General features: G+C 36.8%; 2 protein-coding genes across 2 annotated transcripts; one reads left to right on the top strand and one right to left on the bottom strand.

Annotated features, from left to right (window-relative positions):
• The first annotated feature begins 3961 nt into the window (after window positions 1–3961).
• LOC126978120 (zinc finger protein 676-like) lies at window positions 3962–6473 on the top strand. Its single transcript, XM_050826859.1, has 2 exons — window positions 3962–4189; window positions 4692–6473. Exons 1-2 carry the CDS (start codon window positions 3986–3988, stop codon window positions 5217–5219), a joined length of 732 nt encoding a protein of 243 aa, XP_050682816.1. The 5' UTR covers window positions 3962–3985; the 3' UTR covers window positions 5220–6473.
• A 2001-nt stretch (window positions 6474–8474) lies between these two features.
• Window positions 8475–13111, bottom strand: LOC126973675 (uncharacterized). Its single transcript, XM_050820991.1, has 4 exons — window positions 12826–13111; window positions 11365–11649; window positions 9916–9991; window positions 8475–9027 (listed from the first exon to the last, which is right to left on the bottom strand). Exons 1-4 carry the CDS (start codon window positions 13073–13075, stop codon window positions 8949–8951), a joined length of 690 nt encoding a protein of 229 aa, XP_050676948.1. The 5' UTR covers window positions 13076–13111; the 3' UTR covers window positions 8475–8948.
• Window positions 13112–13640: the final 529 nt, after the last annotated feature.

The following is a 13640-nucleotide window of genomic DNA, read 5'->3' as shown; positions in this document are numbered from 1 at the left end:
TTAATCACATCTTGTGGAGCTTCTCCTTGCTTTTCATTTCAGGAGTGATGTCTTCTTCAAAGACATTTATTTATGAAATTTGAAGCTGTTGACATCTATTGACATGTCAGCTATGACTGGTATATGCCATCTGTTACTTAAGTACATTCATAAGATATTTGACGACCTGTATAGCCGAGTGGTTAGCGATCCTACCTAACCAAGCTAGAGGACCCGGGTTTGAATCCCTGTAGGTGCATGCATTTATATGATGAATATGGATATATGTTTCCGAGTCATGGATGTTTAAATGTATTTATGTATGTTTAAGTAAGTAAATTGTATTAAATATATCATTGTCTTGCAACCCATAACACAGGCTATAATGCTTAATTTTTGGGGCAAGATAATTTGTGTAAAAAGTGTGTCAATATATAAGATAGGATAATTAACTTCTATATCAGATAAGAAACTTCAGTTCTTGCAGTGTTAAATTATTACTGCTTCTTGTATATTATCTGATAGCAGTTCGGTCTGTCCTCTCAACACATGTAGCTAATAATAGGTCAGGAAAATAATGTTTGAACAAGTCGGTTATGAAAAAGTATTATGTATTATTTGTTAAATATAAAGTGTTTGCTAACTTAGGTGTAGTAGGAGGAAATTCTTGTTCATTCCACAAATCATCAATATATCAGTTGAGTTGTCATATGAGTTGTTACACTCAGAAAATACTTTGTCTATGCCCCAGATCACATCTTGTCACTCATTGCAAAATAACATTAATGTGACTATTTAGCGGCAATTTTGTTGTGGGCATAAAATTAAAAAAAGAAATAAGGGATTGCTTGTAACTATTTCTAGTAGGCTTCATAAGATACATAATAGCTTTAGGAGTAAATGTATACACTTTTAAAATAAAGTCACAGCCACTGTTTAGGCATTATCTATAAATAAATTTAAACATTTTATTAAAAAATGGCTCTATGTCCTAAATCCTATTACTCCACAGCTGAATATCTAAGTGACAGCCTAGGACTAGATTATGATTATTTTATAGCTATTGCTATAACAATGACAGTAAAATATTGTATATTTTTATTAAAAAGAGCGCAAAAAGAGAATGTTGGGAGAGTTTCTTGCGCCGCTTCTTCTCTCTCAGAGCACCATTTGTTTCCGAAGCAGTAGTAGTATCTAGTTTATTAAAAATGACATCAAAAAGAATTCTAAAGGAATCAATTTTGAGAAAATAAATGCCTTTTAAACTTAAGAATAATTTACTTGCTCAGGAACCGTGAAGTTTAAAATGTACTTTAAAAATAATACAATGGGCCGGAGAAGGCTATAATAGTATTTTTTCTTTCAGTAACATCAAAGATTTACAACTACAAAGAAGTAAATATTGATACAAATGGAAAAACCACAATCATCATCTGATAATCACGTTTTTGTGGATGTTACAGCAAGCAGTTTTCCACATTCACTCCTAGAATTTATTGAACCCAAGAAGGCAAAGGTGAAAGATGAAGACCGAAACATTAGGTGAGAAGTTTTCTTTAACAGGATAACAACATTTCAATTGTCTTCGTTTGATCTTAATAATATGACTGGTAATTATACTAATAAGTAATGATAATAAACAAGAAACATTAGGCAAAATGTTGCTTTGCTTTTTACCAAATAATACTTAAATTACAAAATGATAGGATATTTGGTCTGCTGAGTCGCAAGTTCAATGTTATTTTAACCTAAAATATGATTAGTCATTGATCAAATTTTTTTTATTTAATTTTATTTTATTAGAATACATAGGTATACCTTACCACTACCACACATATGTGTGTACCTCAGGTTCGAGGAAGCAGTTTAGGCACTAAGCACATTATTTTTGACTGTGAAATAATTCAAAGCAATTCTTTCTTGTGACACAAAGGTACAGTTGGCATTTTGTGCAAATGATTCAGCATCATGAGGAGCGCTGTGGATGTCTGCATTTTGAGGCATTTTTGTCATCCAGGAACAGGAAGGTAGATTTCCAACTCCATCCAGTCGAACCTCAGATTTCATGAGGGGCACTGCTTGATGTTTTTTTAAGGTGGTTCTCCTTGTTGTTTCCTTCTCCATGGATGAAGAATCTTGCTCAACCTCTCCCCTGCTTGTGCTGGGCTTGGATGTGGAGTCGGCAATGTTCCCTTCCACAAATTTTACCATGGCTGTCACTATGTTTATCCTGTACTGCAGCAGCCCAAGCTTGTCTTCGGGTGCGATACCTAGATCTACAAAGTCACTGAAAGCTCTAACTGTCCACTTATTTGTGCGCATAGCAATATTGATAGTCCACTATCAGCCTGTCACAGAGATCAATGCAGGATCAGATTAGCTGGTTGTGTTTCATCTATCTTTCTCTTTATCTTTGCACCAGCATTTACATGTAGTCATGGGGGAGCTCTTGGTGCATGGTGAAGGCATAATGACGGCTTTAGTGTCTTTCCATTTAATCACAAATACTTTTTCGTTCCAGACTTTCTCATCAAATTCCCCATGTTTCAACTGTTTGTCAGTCTTCAGTTTCTTGGATACATCTCCTAACCAATTGCTCATGTCCACCACACCAGTCCATTAAACATTGTTTTTATTTTCATTTGAATAATGAGCAAGTTTTATGCTGCTATAAAGTCTGTCGGATTTTTGTAACACAGTTTTCGTGAATCGTGCAGCAGAGCAGTTTTAGTATTCCTGCACCTAGTCCAAGAGATGCCATATGCTCCTGCGCTATTGTATTTGAACCTACATAAATTTCAAAGTATTGCACTAGGCCATCTTTTGAAGCCAAAACAAAGTTCTTGAGCACTAGTGGTTTTGGTTTTGATGGAACGTATTCGCTCGCACCTTCCAGGAAAAGTAAGCATGCTTTGATCAAGGTAAATTTATTTTTGTAAATGGCTTGACAAATTGGTACAGATATCGATTTGAGCTACCCAAGCATTATAACTTGAATCCAAATCCTACAGGCTCTCATTTTGCAACTTCTTGCAACCATGACGATCAAAGTACGGCAAGATTTTGTCGTCAATTAACAAGTTGTGTGAAAATATTCCATACTGATATCAAATATAACAGCGCGCTAATTTTGCCATCCCAACTCCTCAAGGTAGTTTATAATCTAATGTCACTCATGACCTCAGCGAGAGTCCTCTGTGACCCCAGGTGTTTAGCCCGGTATGTGGGCAAACTACAGAATTATGTGTGTGGCCCTCTCTTCTGCTTCCATGCAGACCCTGCACAGGGAATTATGACCTATATTGAAGAGATGCTTGTTAAAAGAGCCGTAATCCGTTATCATTTTCCTGTAAGCTTAGGAGTTTGACTTTCACTAGCTTGGGAGAGAGCTGGAAATCTATTTGTGTTCGAGCTTCGTTTCCTTGTCTGCGCCCACTTACTCCCGTCAAGTGTTCATCATATCCTGCTTTGAATTCGTCAATAATATTTCATTTCATAAGGATTATTTCGTAAAATATGCTCACTCTTGTTGTAAATTGCTTCACAGCAGAACTGTCAAACCGTGCGTCAATAAATTCTCTCACAGAAAATATGTCCACACAAAACAATTAATATTGGAAATAAAAATAATAATGGGTCTCAAATAGTAATAAAAACCATCATATCTCTCAAGTTTGACTAAACTGCACTCCATGAAGGAAATTAAATCCGTTCATTAGTTTAGGAGTCCATCGCAGACAAACAACTTGTCACGTAATTTATATATATTATAAGTATAGTAAATATATTTCATCGATCATCGTCAATCTTTTTTTTAAATTACATTTAGACTTTTTTAAACATTAGAATGCGAATAACATAACAATAATAATTAATAATATTCTGTGGCCCCCATGATTATTATTCTTCAAATCCCATGGTCTTAAATCAATAATTTTATCAATATCAGGAACCTTGAGAATTTTTGAAAATATGATAGTTTTCAGTTATATGGCCCATATAATATATGGGGTATAGTGATGTATATACTTTCAGTGAAAAAGCGTGTAATACAAACCAAAAAATTGTGAAGAAAGTGAAGTGTCCGGAATGTCCGAGACAATTCAGTTCAAACAATGATGACAAACTATTGAGACACATACGCGCAGTGCACAGAGGCGAAAATCCATTTCAGTGTTATATGTGCGATTACAGCTCACAAAATAAAGTGGTAAGCATCATTGTTTTCATTACAGTAGCCGCAAGAGTGTTAAGTTGCAGTGTAAACCTTATTGTGCGGCGTCTATTTCTGCCGTGAAACAGTAATGTGTAAGCATTATTGTGTTTCGGTCAGAAAGGCGCCGTAGCTAGTGAAATTACTGGGCAAATGAGACCCCTTATGTCTCAAGGAGACAATTGTAGTGCTGCTCAGAATTTTTGGATTTTTTAAGAATCATTTAAGTAATCGGCAAGGTGCATCAATTACCATCAGCTGAACGTCCTGCTTGTCTCTTCCCCTATTGTTATAAAAAACGCCAAGGCAGTAGTGCCACGATATGTTTTGCAGAAGTAGCAATGGATCTTACTACCACATGAACGCTGCCCATATAGTTATTTTTATGGCAGGAATACCTTGTATGATCACTGCACATATAGTGTTAGATTTGCTGAAACAGAAATTGCAAATAACATTTCAGTTTTAAGTGGCTATTTTAACATTGCTAAACTTCCAGGTATTCGCGGAACACGTACGCAGACATAAAGGCACTAAACCATTCAAATGCTCGTACTGCCCTCACAGAAATGTCTCCAAAAAGAATTTAAAGAAACACGAACTAATTCATCGGCCCGATAATCCTTTGAAATGTCAAATTTGTGGCCACTTGGCAAGGCATAAACGAAGTTTCGAACATCACGCGAAAACTTTTCACTCAGCTGAGAGTAAGGTTAATAGTTGTCCGACATGTAAAGCAGTTTTACCAGAAAATGTTTTGAGCAAACACCTGGATCTTTCCAAGAAGTGTGATGAGTGCGATTTCTCCACGTGTACTAAAGCGTTGCTGTCAGAGCATTTGATGGAGGTTCATGGGAAAAAGTTTCTTGATAAGTTTAAGTTTAGAAACAAACCATGGACTTGCGCAGTCTGCGGATGGAAGGGTAATAGGTACCCCAGAATCTTGCTTCATTTGATACATCACCCTGATCAGGATGTCCAGGATATCGATGTTAGCATTTTGAAGCCGTTCGGTATCATGAAATGAATTCAAATTATTATAGAAAAGGTTTTTTTTCTAACCTAAAGAATTTGAATTGCTTGTATCATCTAGAGCAGGGGTGCTCAAGCTTGAACTGCTGGCGATCTACCTCAAAATTGTTAGACTACGATCGATCGGCTCTGAGAGGCTTCAAGTATGTGTGATGAAGGATTGTCGTCTAGGTAGAGTGTCACGATGACATAGATATTAGTTTTGCGCAAAATATGCATTTTATTAGTCAAGGTAAGTGTAGGTCTGCTCTTAAATGTCAATGAAAAAACTCATAATTATTATTCAAAATTGCGAGTTTATTGGTTCTTACAAAACAAACGCGTTCTAAAGTTCTAAGCTTAACTAAATAGTGACTTTGGATGTTGAAGCGTGACACTGCATGTCCTGAGCATACCTTTCATAAGATGGTACGTAATTACCGACTTTAGTTTTATTATACCGGATTTTTTTCTCGAGATCGACTCAAAAAACACTCGCGATCGACCTGTCGATCCAGATCGACCGTTTGAGCACCCCTGATCTAGAGGCAAGAAGCGTTTTCGATTTCATTGCTCATAACAAACGACAATTTCTAGACTTTCGTAATATTAGGTCTTCAAGAGCTTAGAGTATTAAGCTTTTATGTTATTATTTAATAATCATAAAGTACTAAATAACACTGAATAAAACCTGATGTAGGTAATTCAGGGTTAAAAGAGCTATGTTTTGATATCTTAAAACTAAAAAGTAGCTCATTTGTATTTTAAAGTCAATACAGCCAATAGGAGCTTGTTCCTGATTGGCTGTTCGAGCTAGGATTGCCAACGTTTTGTTGGTGCGGCGAAGTGTTGCTTAGTCCCATTTGGCTCGTAGCTGCTGCACCGAACGGACATATTAGAGTTAAGTAAATGTTTATGAGGCTACTAAGTGATATTTTAGTATTTTAACATAAGTACTATTTATTAAAGATTCCTCAACTTGTTGGATGTATATTGTACATAGATTATACTGTATATTTTGTAACATTTAAATGATGAGCTGGGAGTTTCTTATCCGTTCTTCTCCCCATGTCAAAGCTCCTTTACGAACCGATGTAGAGACATGAAGTAATAAAGATTATATTTCAAAGAATAAGGTGGTTTACTTGAATATAAAGGTTTTCATAATCGCTTTACTTGTAATTTCTATATATACTCTATTTCTCGTAGCTTTTCTAACAAGCGCTTAAACTTAGCATCGTACCCATATAAGAATGTACGTGTATCATTACGTAGAAGTTTTATTAAAAATCATTATGCATATGTCTTTTTTATACATATTTACTTTGGTCTCAATGAACACAAATATCTGCCGAATAAGGGGCACTGCGGCGGCGTTGCATTTTTGAATAACCATCATAACTCAACCGGTGGATTTGGAAATTTTTTGAGCCCGATAGCGTGTATTTTGGTAATTGGAATCAGATATTTATCAATCAATTACGATTATTGGCATATTCGCTTAAAATATATACATTTTATCTATACTTTCCAACAAATTAGATTTTTTAAAACGAGAACTGGCTAACTGTATCCACACAGTGGTACACTTACGTTCCCAATATTCAGTCTTATCTCCGGTTGTGGCCTACTAGAGATAAAAATCATAACTATCGTTGACTTTCTGTCCCAATAAACTTATCGGCTCTAACTCACCTTATCCGTACACGCTGTCTGTCAATGGGAGGACGTATAGCTTACCAGCGATAGAAGTTTGTATGGAAATTACAATTCACGCGTCCCAATATAAGGCGATAAGAATGACTTATCGGGTATATTGGGACAGCTTCAGATTATTGACAGCTATCAGCAGCCCATCGTTAGTCCACTTGCGCCATTTATGGCAGATTTACACAAGTTTTATGTCAAACTAACAGTTCTTTTCTCACAAGTGGTGTAGACTTTGCTAGACCCTTTACACCGAAATTATATCCTGATAGATGTCGATGAACATGTAAGGCTTATACATGTCTTTTTGTTTGCACCGTATCGAAAGTTATCCACCTGGAATTAGTTAAAGAGCTGAAATTTGCTTTATTTTTAGCCGCCTGTCGGCTTTTCACTGTTTGACGTGGTCTCTGTAAGGAAATCTGGATTGATCATGGAACTAATGTTGTTGGTTTTTAAGTTTTTTATGAGGTTCAACTGGCTCGTCTATTGAAGGAAGGGCTCCTTTGCCTCATAACCACATGGCTGCAGCTTCCTCTTTCCATTTAAGAGCACCGCAAAATCTACTTTCTTTATTCATCAGTTCTATTTTCATATGCTTGTGACTCGTAATCAAGTGTCTCATAGTACTCAAATGCAGCCTTATTCAATACTTCCCTACGTGTTTCTTGTCAATAATATGTCGGGCAATGTCGTGCCCTTTCAGCTCGTCTTTAAGATTCTGCAGCTGCTTCAACAATGTAGCAACAACAATAACAAAAAATAAGAACTACTTAAATAATCTAAATATTTGGATACAATAATTTAAATATACGTAGCTCGGAAAATAAAAAGAAAAGATCTAAAACAAACAAATAAGTTAATCCGCAAATATGATGTCTAAAGATTATATATAGAATTTCGTTGCTTCCCTTCTTGTGACCTGGTTGATAATCAGCTTCCTGGCGCAATTTCCAGTAGTTGACGCCGCTGTCGAAACATATATATTTCCCCTAATATTATAGAAGGTTTAGGCTACAAAGGTGCATCTAATAGTTCCACTGCCCTCTTACATGAAGGCCCTAATGGTTTTAAAGCACAGGCTAACTTAGATAATAGTTCAAAAGCTTCCTCATCCATTACGTAAAGATGTAGAGACGCCGGTCTATGTGAATGCGATATTTGAAATACCAACAGATTTCTAATTTTGTCTCGATTCGCCCTGTGATCCGTTCGCCTAGTTCTTCCCTATGCTTCTATTGTGACAGTCATAATATTTCTTCTACTTTGTTTTATAATTGCAAAAAAGTTTCCAAAGGGGCTGGCCGCGGCGTCTCCATCGCGCTTCACAAAGAAATTCACTAAAAATAAAGTTACCAAGATTGTCTTTCAAGACAGAAGTTTACGAGCAGGGGCGATTATGTATTCTTTCCTATAACGGTTGTCAACGGTAATTATGATTGGTCTCAGTATTGGGTAATCTCGTAGGTAAACTTGCGATATAGCTAATTTCTTTTCTTTTGAAGGTATATTGCATAACTGGCCAATTTTGTCTGCTATATCATATAAATTTTCATTTCTCTTCAGGGGTATGTCGCGTATCTCTACGTCTTTAGCTCTCGCAAATTGATCGCGATCATGTAGTTCGGTAGTTAATCTACCTCCTCTTTTAATTTTAGGACTTCGTGAACCACTCCGTTCACTATTCTAGACTCCAAAGCCTGGTATTCACCAAAGCGGAGAGGAGATGTGAGCTTTGAGTAATTGAAATCAGTCAAGTGATGTCTGAGCAATTAGTAAGGCTTGTATTTCTTATGTATTTGAAAAAAAGAGTAGTCAATAAAATGTATGAGTCATAGAATTTACTTTATTTTTTATGAATGGTGTTAATCTTATTCACTATAATTTTGCAAATCTGCCAATCAACCAAAACCTCGCAGTCTTTCATTTGGTTCCATTATGTGGCTGTACCTGAAAAATAAAATGGAATTTTCACAGGGTCCTGCACTCAAGCCAACGATAGCATTAACTCATTAAATAAAGAGATTCACGGAATTTTTTACTTATAATCGCCTGCAAGCCACCCGTAGTATCCCATAGATGATGTCATCTCAGCAAAACGGGCAAATTGAATATACCTATAAAAAAGATTTAAGGGTTACTTCAGACAGAAAAATGTTCGGCGAGCTCTGTTTTCCTTGTTGCTTAGAAGTCATGTAGGCCAGATGGTATATGAAAAGGCATAAAAGTTCTGTAGTTAGATCTGTGCCAATTGTCATAACCATGATCTTGAAAATCGTAGTGAGAGCTCATTATGATCAGCCAATTATTGGCATATCTAGAGGAACATCAGTTGACCAATGAGCCGTTCGGTCGGAACGGCTTTCGCCATGGTCAAAAATTTGGCGGTCTTCTTGTATAAGTTTCACACTGAAGGGCGCTAATTGTGACTGTATTGAAAGCATGGAAGAAGAATTCTTGGCATTTTAGATATAGTGACGGCCTTCGATTTCTGACAGGGCGCAGCATTCTAAGGTCATTGTCAACGGTTGCAACTAAGACTCAAAGCCCCTTAGCGCCGGTGTGCCCCAAGGTACTCCTAGACTGTTTCTACTGCACACCAATAGCAGCAGCAGGCTAATTCCATCCTCACAAGACATGCTCCAAACAAAATTTGATATCATCATCACCATCAGGATGTGTGGTATTTCCTCCACAATGTGGGTTTCAATAAATTTTCGTAGGAGAACTTTCATTAATAGAACGTGCAAGCCAAACTTTAGGCCATGGTTCCAGTACGATACGACATAGGTTACTACGCTTACACTCCCTTAAAGGGTGGCCTAACGCTCCTGTGACTACCGTGTTGTTTGAAGATAATATGGATAGCTGTGACCATTTTACATCGGGTGAAGCTCGTTTGTCATTCTCATCCACAAAAACAACATACCAATCTAGGCGAATGAAGATACAGACAGAGTTAGCTGATATATAGATCACTTCACATAATTTACGTAAATTATCACCTGTTTGCAGCACAAAGGGACCAGCTTAGAGGCGAACTTTTTACCATCTCATCTTCGTCTGGCGGAGGGCTGAATTCTAAAAAAAATTGCCTTTATTTTTACTTTTAGTAGAAACTATCGTGGTCCAATGAGGTCACATTACAATGATTTTTGATTCGCCTTTCATAATCGCTAATATTTAATGTCGGGTCCAAACTATCGTTCAACAAAACATCATGTCTTCAATATTGCCGCAACTGATGATTGATTAAAACATACTCTGAACACATGAATAAGCGACGGCTGACCTTATTTACTACGGAGGACGTTGAAGTAATAGATCCTATGATTAATAATTGTTGTATATATAGAGGATGTTAAAAAAATCCTGTATTATATCTTGAGGCGTATATTGGGATCAAGTAGTGAGAACAAATAAATATTGATTTTCAATACGCACATTACGAGAAGTAAAAAAAAACATTATTGTCGTACACAATAATAAAAGATTTGGACACCTCTGCCTGCGGCCATTTTAATTGTTCTCCGTCCACACACCCATTTCATTCATGTACCCTGCAAAGGGCGTGCGGGTGGCGGCAAAAAAGAAAGTTTTTGTCTCAATAATAAGCCCGCCTCATTTGAGGCGCCCAAATGCTAGCTATACGCCATTGGACCGATATCAGGGCGATGACCTTAGTTTACTGGTAGAATAAATAAGTCAGGGGTTCTCAAGATTTTTGAAAACATTTAATATGAAATGTTCTTTTTATCGTAGCATTTAATCTAAGGAGGGTTTTGAATTTTTATTTTATTTTTAGTGATGTCTCCGCATTCAAATTCATATCCGTGCCAATTATCGTACAGGGCTTCTTTTAACATATAGTGTATAGTCCGATTTACCATGTTCCTATCCTAGCTTTAAATCAAACTAGCTGTAGTCGCGTTTTTTTTGCAAACGGTTTGAAACTAATTAACAACATGAAATACAAATTTTTCCAAGTTAAAATTATATTTGCTGATTTGCCAGTGCTACCTTGATAGAACTTGACAGGACATGTCGGTGGTTTTTGACGGTACCCATGTCGTATCGTGCTGAAAACACCGCAAAAGCAATCCTATTCCATATTGGCTGTATATGGAAGAAAGTTCCATGAAAACTACTACTATCTACTGTAATGCCACGACATGCCAAAAATTAGGATATCATACCCACGATCTAGATGGCGATCCCCAACAGTGCGGTTTTCAAGGAACTTTCTTTCACATATCACAAAGCTGTGCAATGAGCTTCCTTGTGCGTTTTTTCCGAGACAATACGACATGGTTACTTTCAAAAAAGTGCGTACAACTTCTTTAAAGGCCGGCAATGCTCCTGTGATTCCACTGTGTGGGCGGCGGTTATCACTTAACACCAGGTGTCTGATATCACATATTTGAAAAATTAATTTATTAAGGCACACAACTTACCTTCCCAATTTTTACAATAGTAGAGGTCTCCGGCGCAATGGTTGACAAACGTGAAGAATTTAAAGTAAAGTCCATGGCCTCGATTCACACCAACACAGACGGGGTTGTACACATCAGGACACGAAAGTGGGCAAAGATGGAAATCAAATGCTGTGTCTATATCGTACAGCGGACTGATAGTGGTGGGCTGAGTGGCTGTGGATTTAATTATATTTTTCATCAAAGTTAAACAACCCCGTTGTTCCCGTCGGGGTAGGCAGCGACAATAAGCCAATTGCTTCAATCCTTACAAACCTCCCGCGCTTTCTCTACATTCATTTCTCTTTTCATACATGCTCTCGCCGGTAGCGGGTGCTTCGGATCTTTCCGTTTCTCAAAACGTCCCCAATTTGGTCGACGAATGTTGTACGAGGTCTTCGGCGACCGACTTTCCCACACACAGTCACACACATTAAAAAAGACGTACAATTTTGAGTACGACTCACGCCTAGACTGACATGGTGATTAAAAATTAAGAAAAGCTTTAGTAGTAGGAGGCTCCTTTGCACAGGATGCCGACGAGATACAGTATTTATGGGTTATTCAAGAATCCTGAGCGGCACTGCGTTGTAATGGGCAGGGTGTATCAATTACCATCAGCTGAACGTCCTGCTCGTCTCGTCCCTTGTTTTCATTAAAGAAAAAGCAATCTTTTACTTGACATTAAACTTCTTACTTACTTTTAGACTTAGCTGGTGTAGTCTTTTTAGACACTTCGGCTGGATTATTTGGTTTTGCAGTAGTATTTTTCTCCGGCTCAATATTTCTTCTTGTCGCTATAAATTCTTTGCAAGTCCCCGATTGTATGATAGAGAATTCTGAAGCACAAAACTATATTCATACAATAAGGTCCATTTTTAATCGATTTCAAAAAAGGAGGAGGTTCTCAATTCGTTTGTATGTTTGTTACATCAGAACTTTCGACCCGTCGATGAACCGATTTTGATAATTCTTTTTTTATTTGGAAGTTGGTGTCAGCCAAGGATGTTGAATAAAAATAAGCAATAAATTTTATACTTTTAAGTGCATATTATATCTTAACAAAAATACAATTGATATAATATGCACTAAAAAGTATAAAAATGATTGCGTATTTTTATACAATCTAAATAATTACTTAATCTAATTCTAGTTACGATTATTGTTATTTTTGGAGTCGGTGTATACAATGAACTTAACACCATTTATCTCAAGGTGACGAGCGCAATTGTAGTACCGATCAGAATTTATAAGATTTTCAATAATCCTGAGCGGCACTGCATTGTAATGGGCAGCGCGTATCAATTACCAGCAGCTGAACGTCGTGCTCGTCTCGCCTATTTGTCATAAAAAACACCACGAAAATAAACACATTCCATACTTTGTTAGCATATGAAAAGATATAGCAGTAGTAAAAAAATTAATAATGCTTTTGATTCTTACCATGGTTAGAGTAGTTACACATGTTACTCATAAATAAGTAACAGGAATTAAGAAAATCCTTATACTCTACATTGCTATTCAGAATTCGCGTAGCGCAAATATTTGTAGAGTTAGATTTGCATATGAAATCCGTGTTTGCGCACCAATATTTAATTTTTTCATATTTCATGTGAGGTATTTCATTGAAACTCTCTTGCGAGTTGAATAATGCAAAATGTACAAGTATACACACGGATAACAATAAAAACATTGTGCGGTTACGCTGTATACGATAGCAAACTTTTAATCAAAATAATCATTTAGCCATGTTATTTAATGACTTTCTACTCCTGACTAAGTTTTGTAAATACTACCAAATGTCTCTCTATACAACATCTTAATATCGACTGAATTGCACTCATTCCGATTCTGATAACAGCCTGAATCTACTCGTATGTCACATGACGGTCATCTAATATAATAGTTCGAACAGCTGCGATGTTTTCAGGCGTGACCGCTGTTCTTGGTCGACCTGCAGAAGAAAGAGAGCTAAGCGACACACGACCGCGTCGGAACTCGGCATACCAGTGGTATATTGTCGTTTGACTCGGTGCTTCACCATCATAAATCGAAACAAGTTCGCTGAGACATTTATCTTGAGATAAGCCGCGACGAAAATTGTGATAAATTATGGCACGGAAATGTTCACGCGTGAGCTCCATTTCTGTTAACGACTTGTCAACTTTAAACCAACATAGTTCTTGGTTTTTAAATTTTTTGTTAATTGTATGAATGTCATTAAGATTCTAAGAGGCCAGTATTGAAATTCTAAAAAA

The sequence above is a fragment of the Leptidea sinapis genome, chromosome 2, assembly GCF_905404315.1.
Source record: "Leptidea sinapis chromosome 2, ilLepSina1.1, whole genome shotgun sequence".
Taxonomy (NCBI): Eukaryota; Metazoa; Arthropoda; class Insecta; order Lepidoptera; family Pieridae; genus Leptidea; species Leptidea sinapis.
The sequence above is the reverse complement of the archived record's forward strand: the minus strand, read 5'-3'. Positions and strand labels throughout refer to the sequence as shown.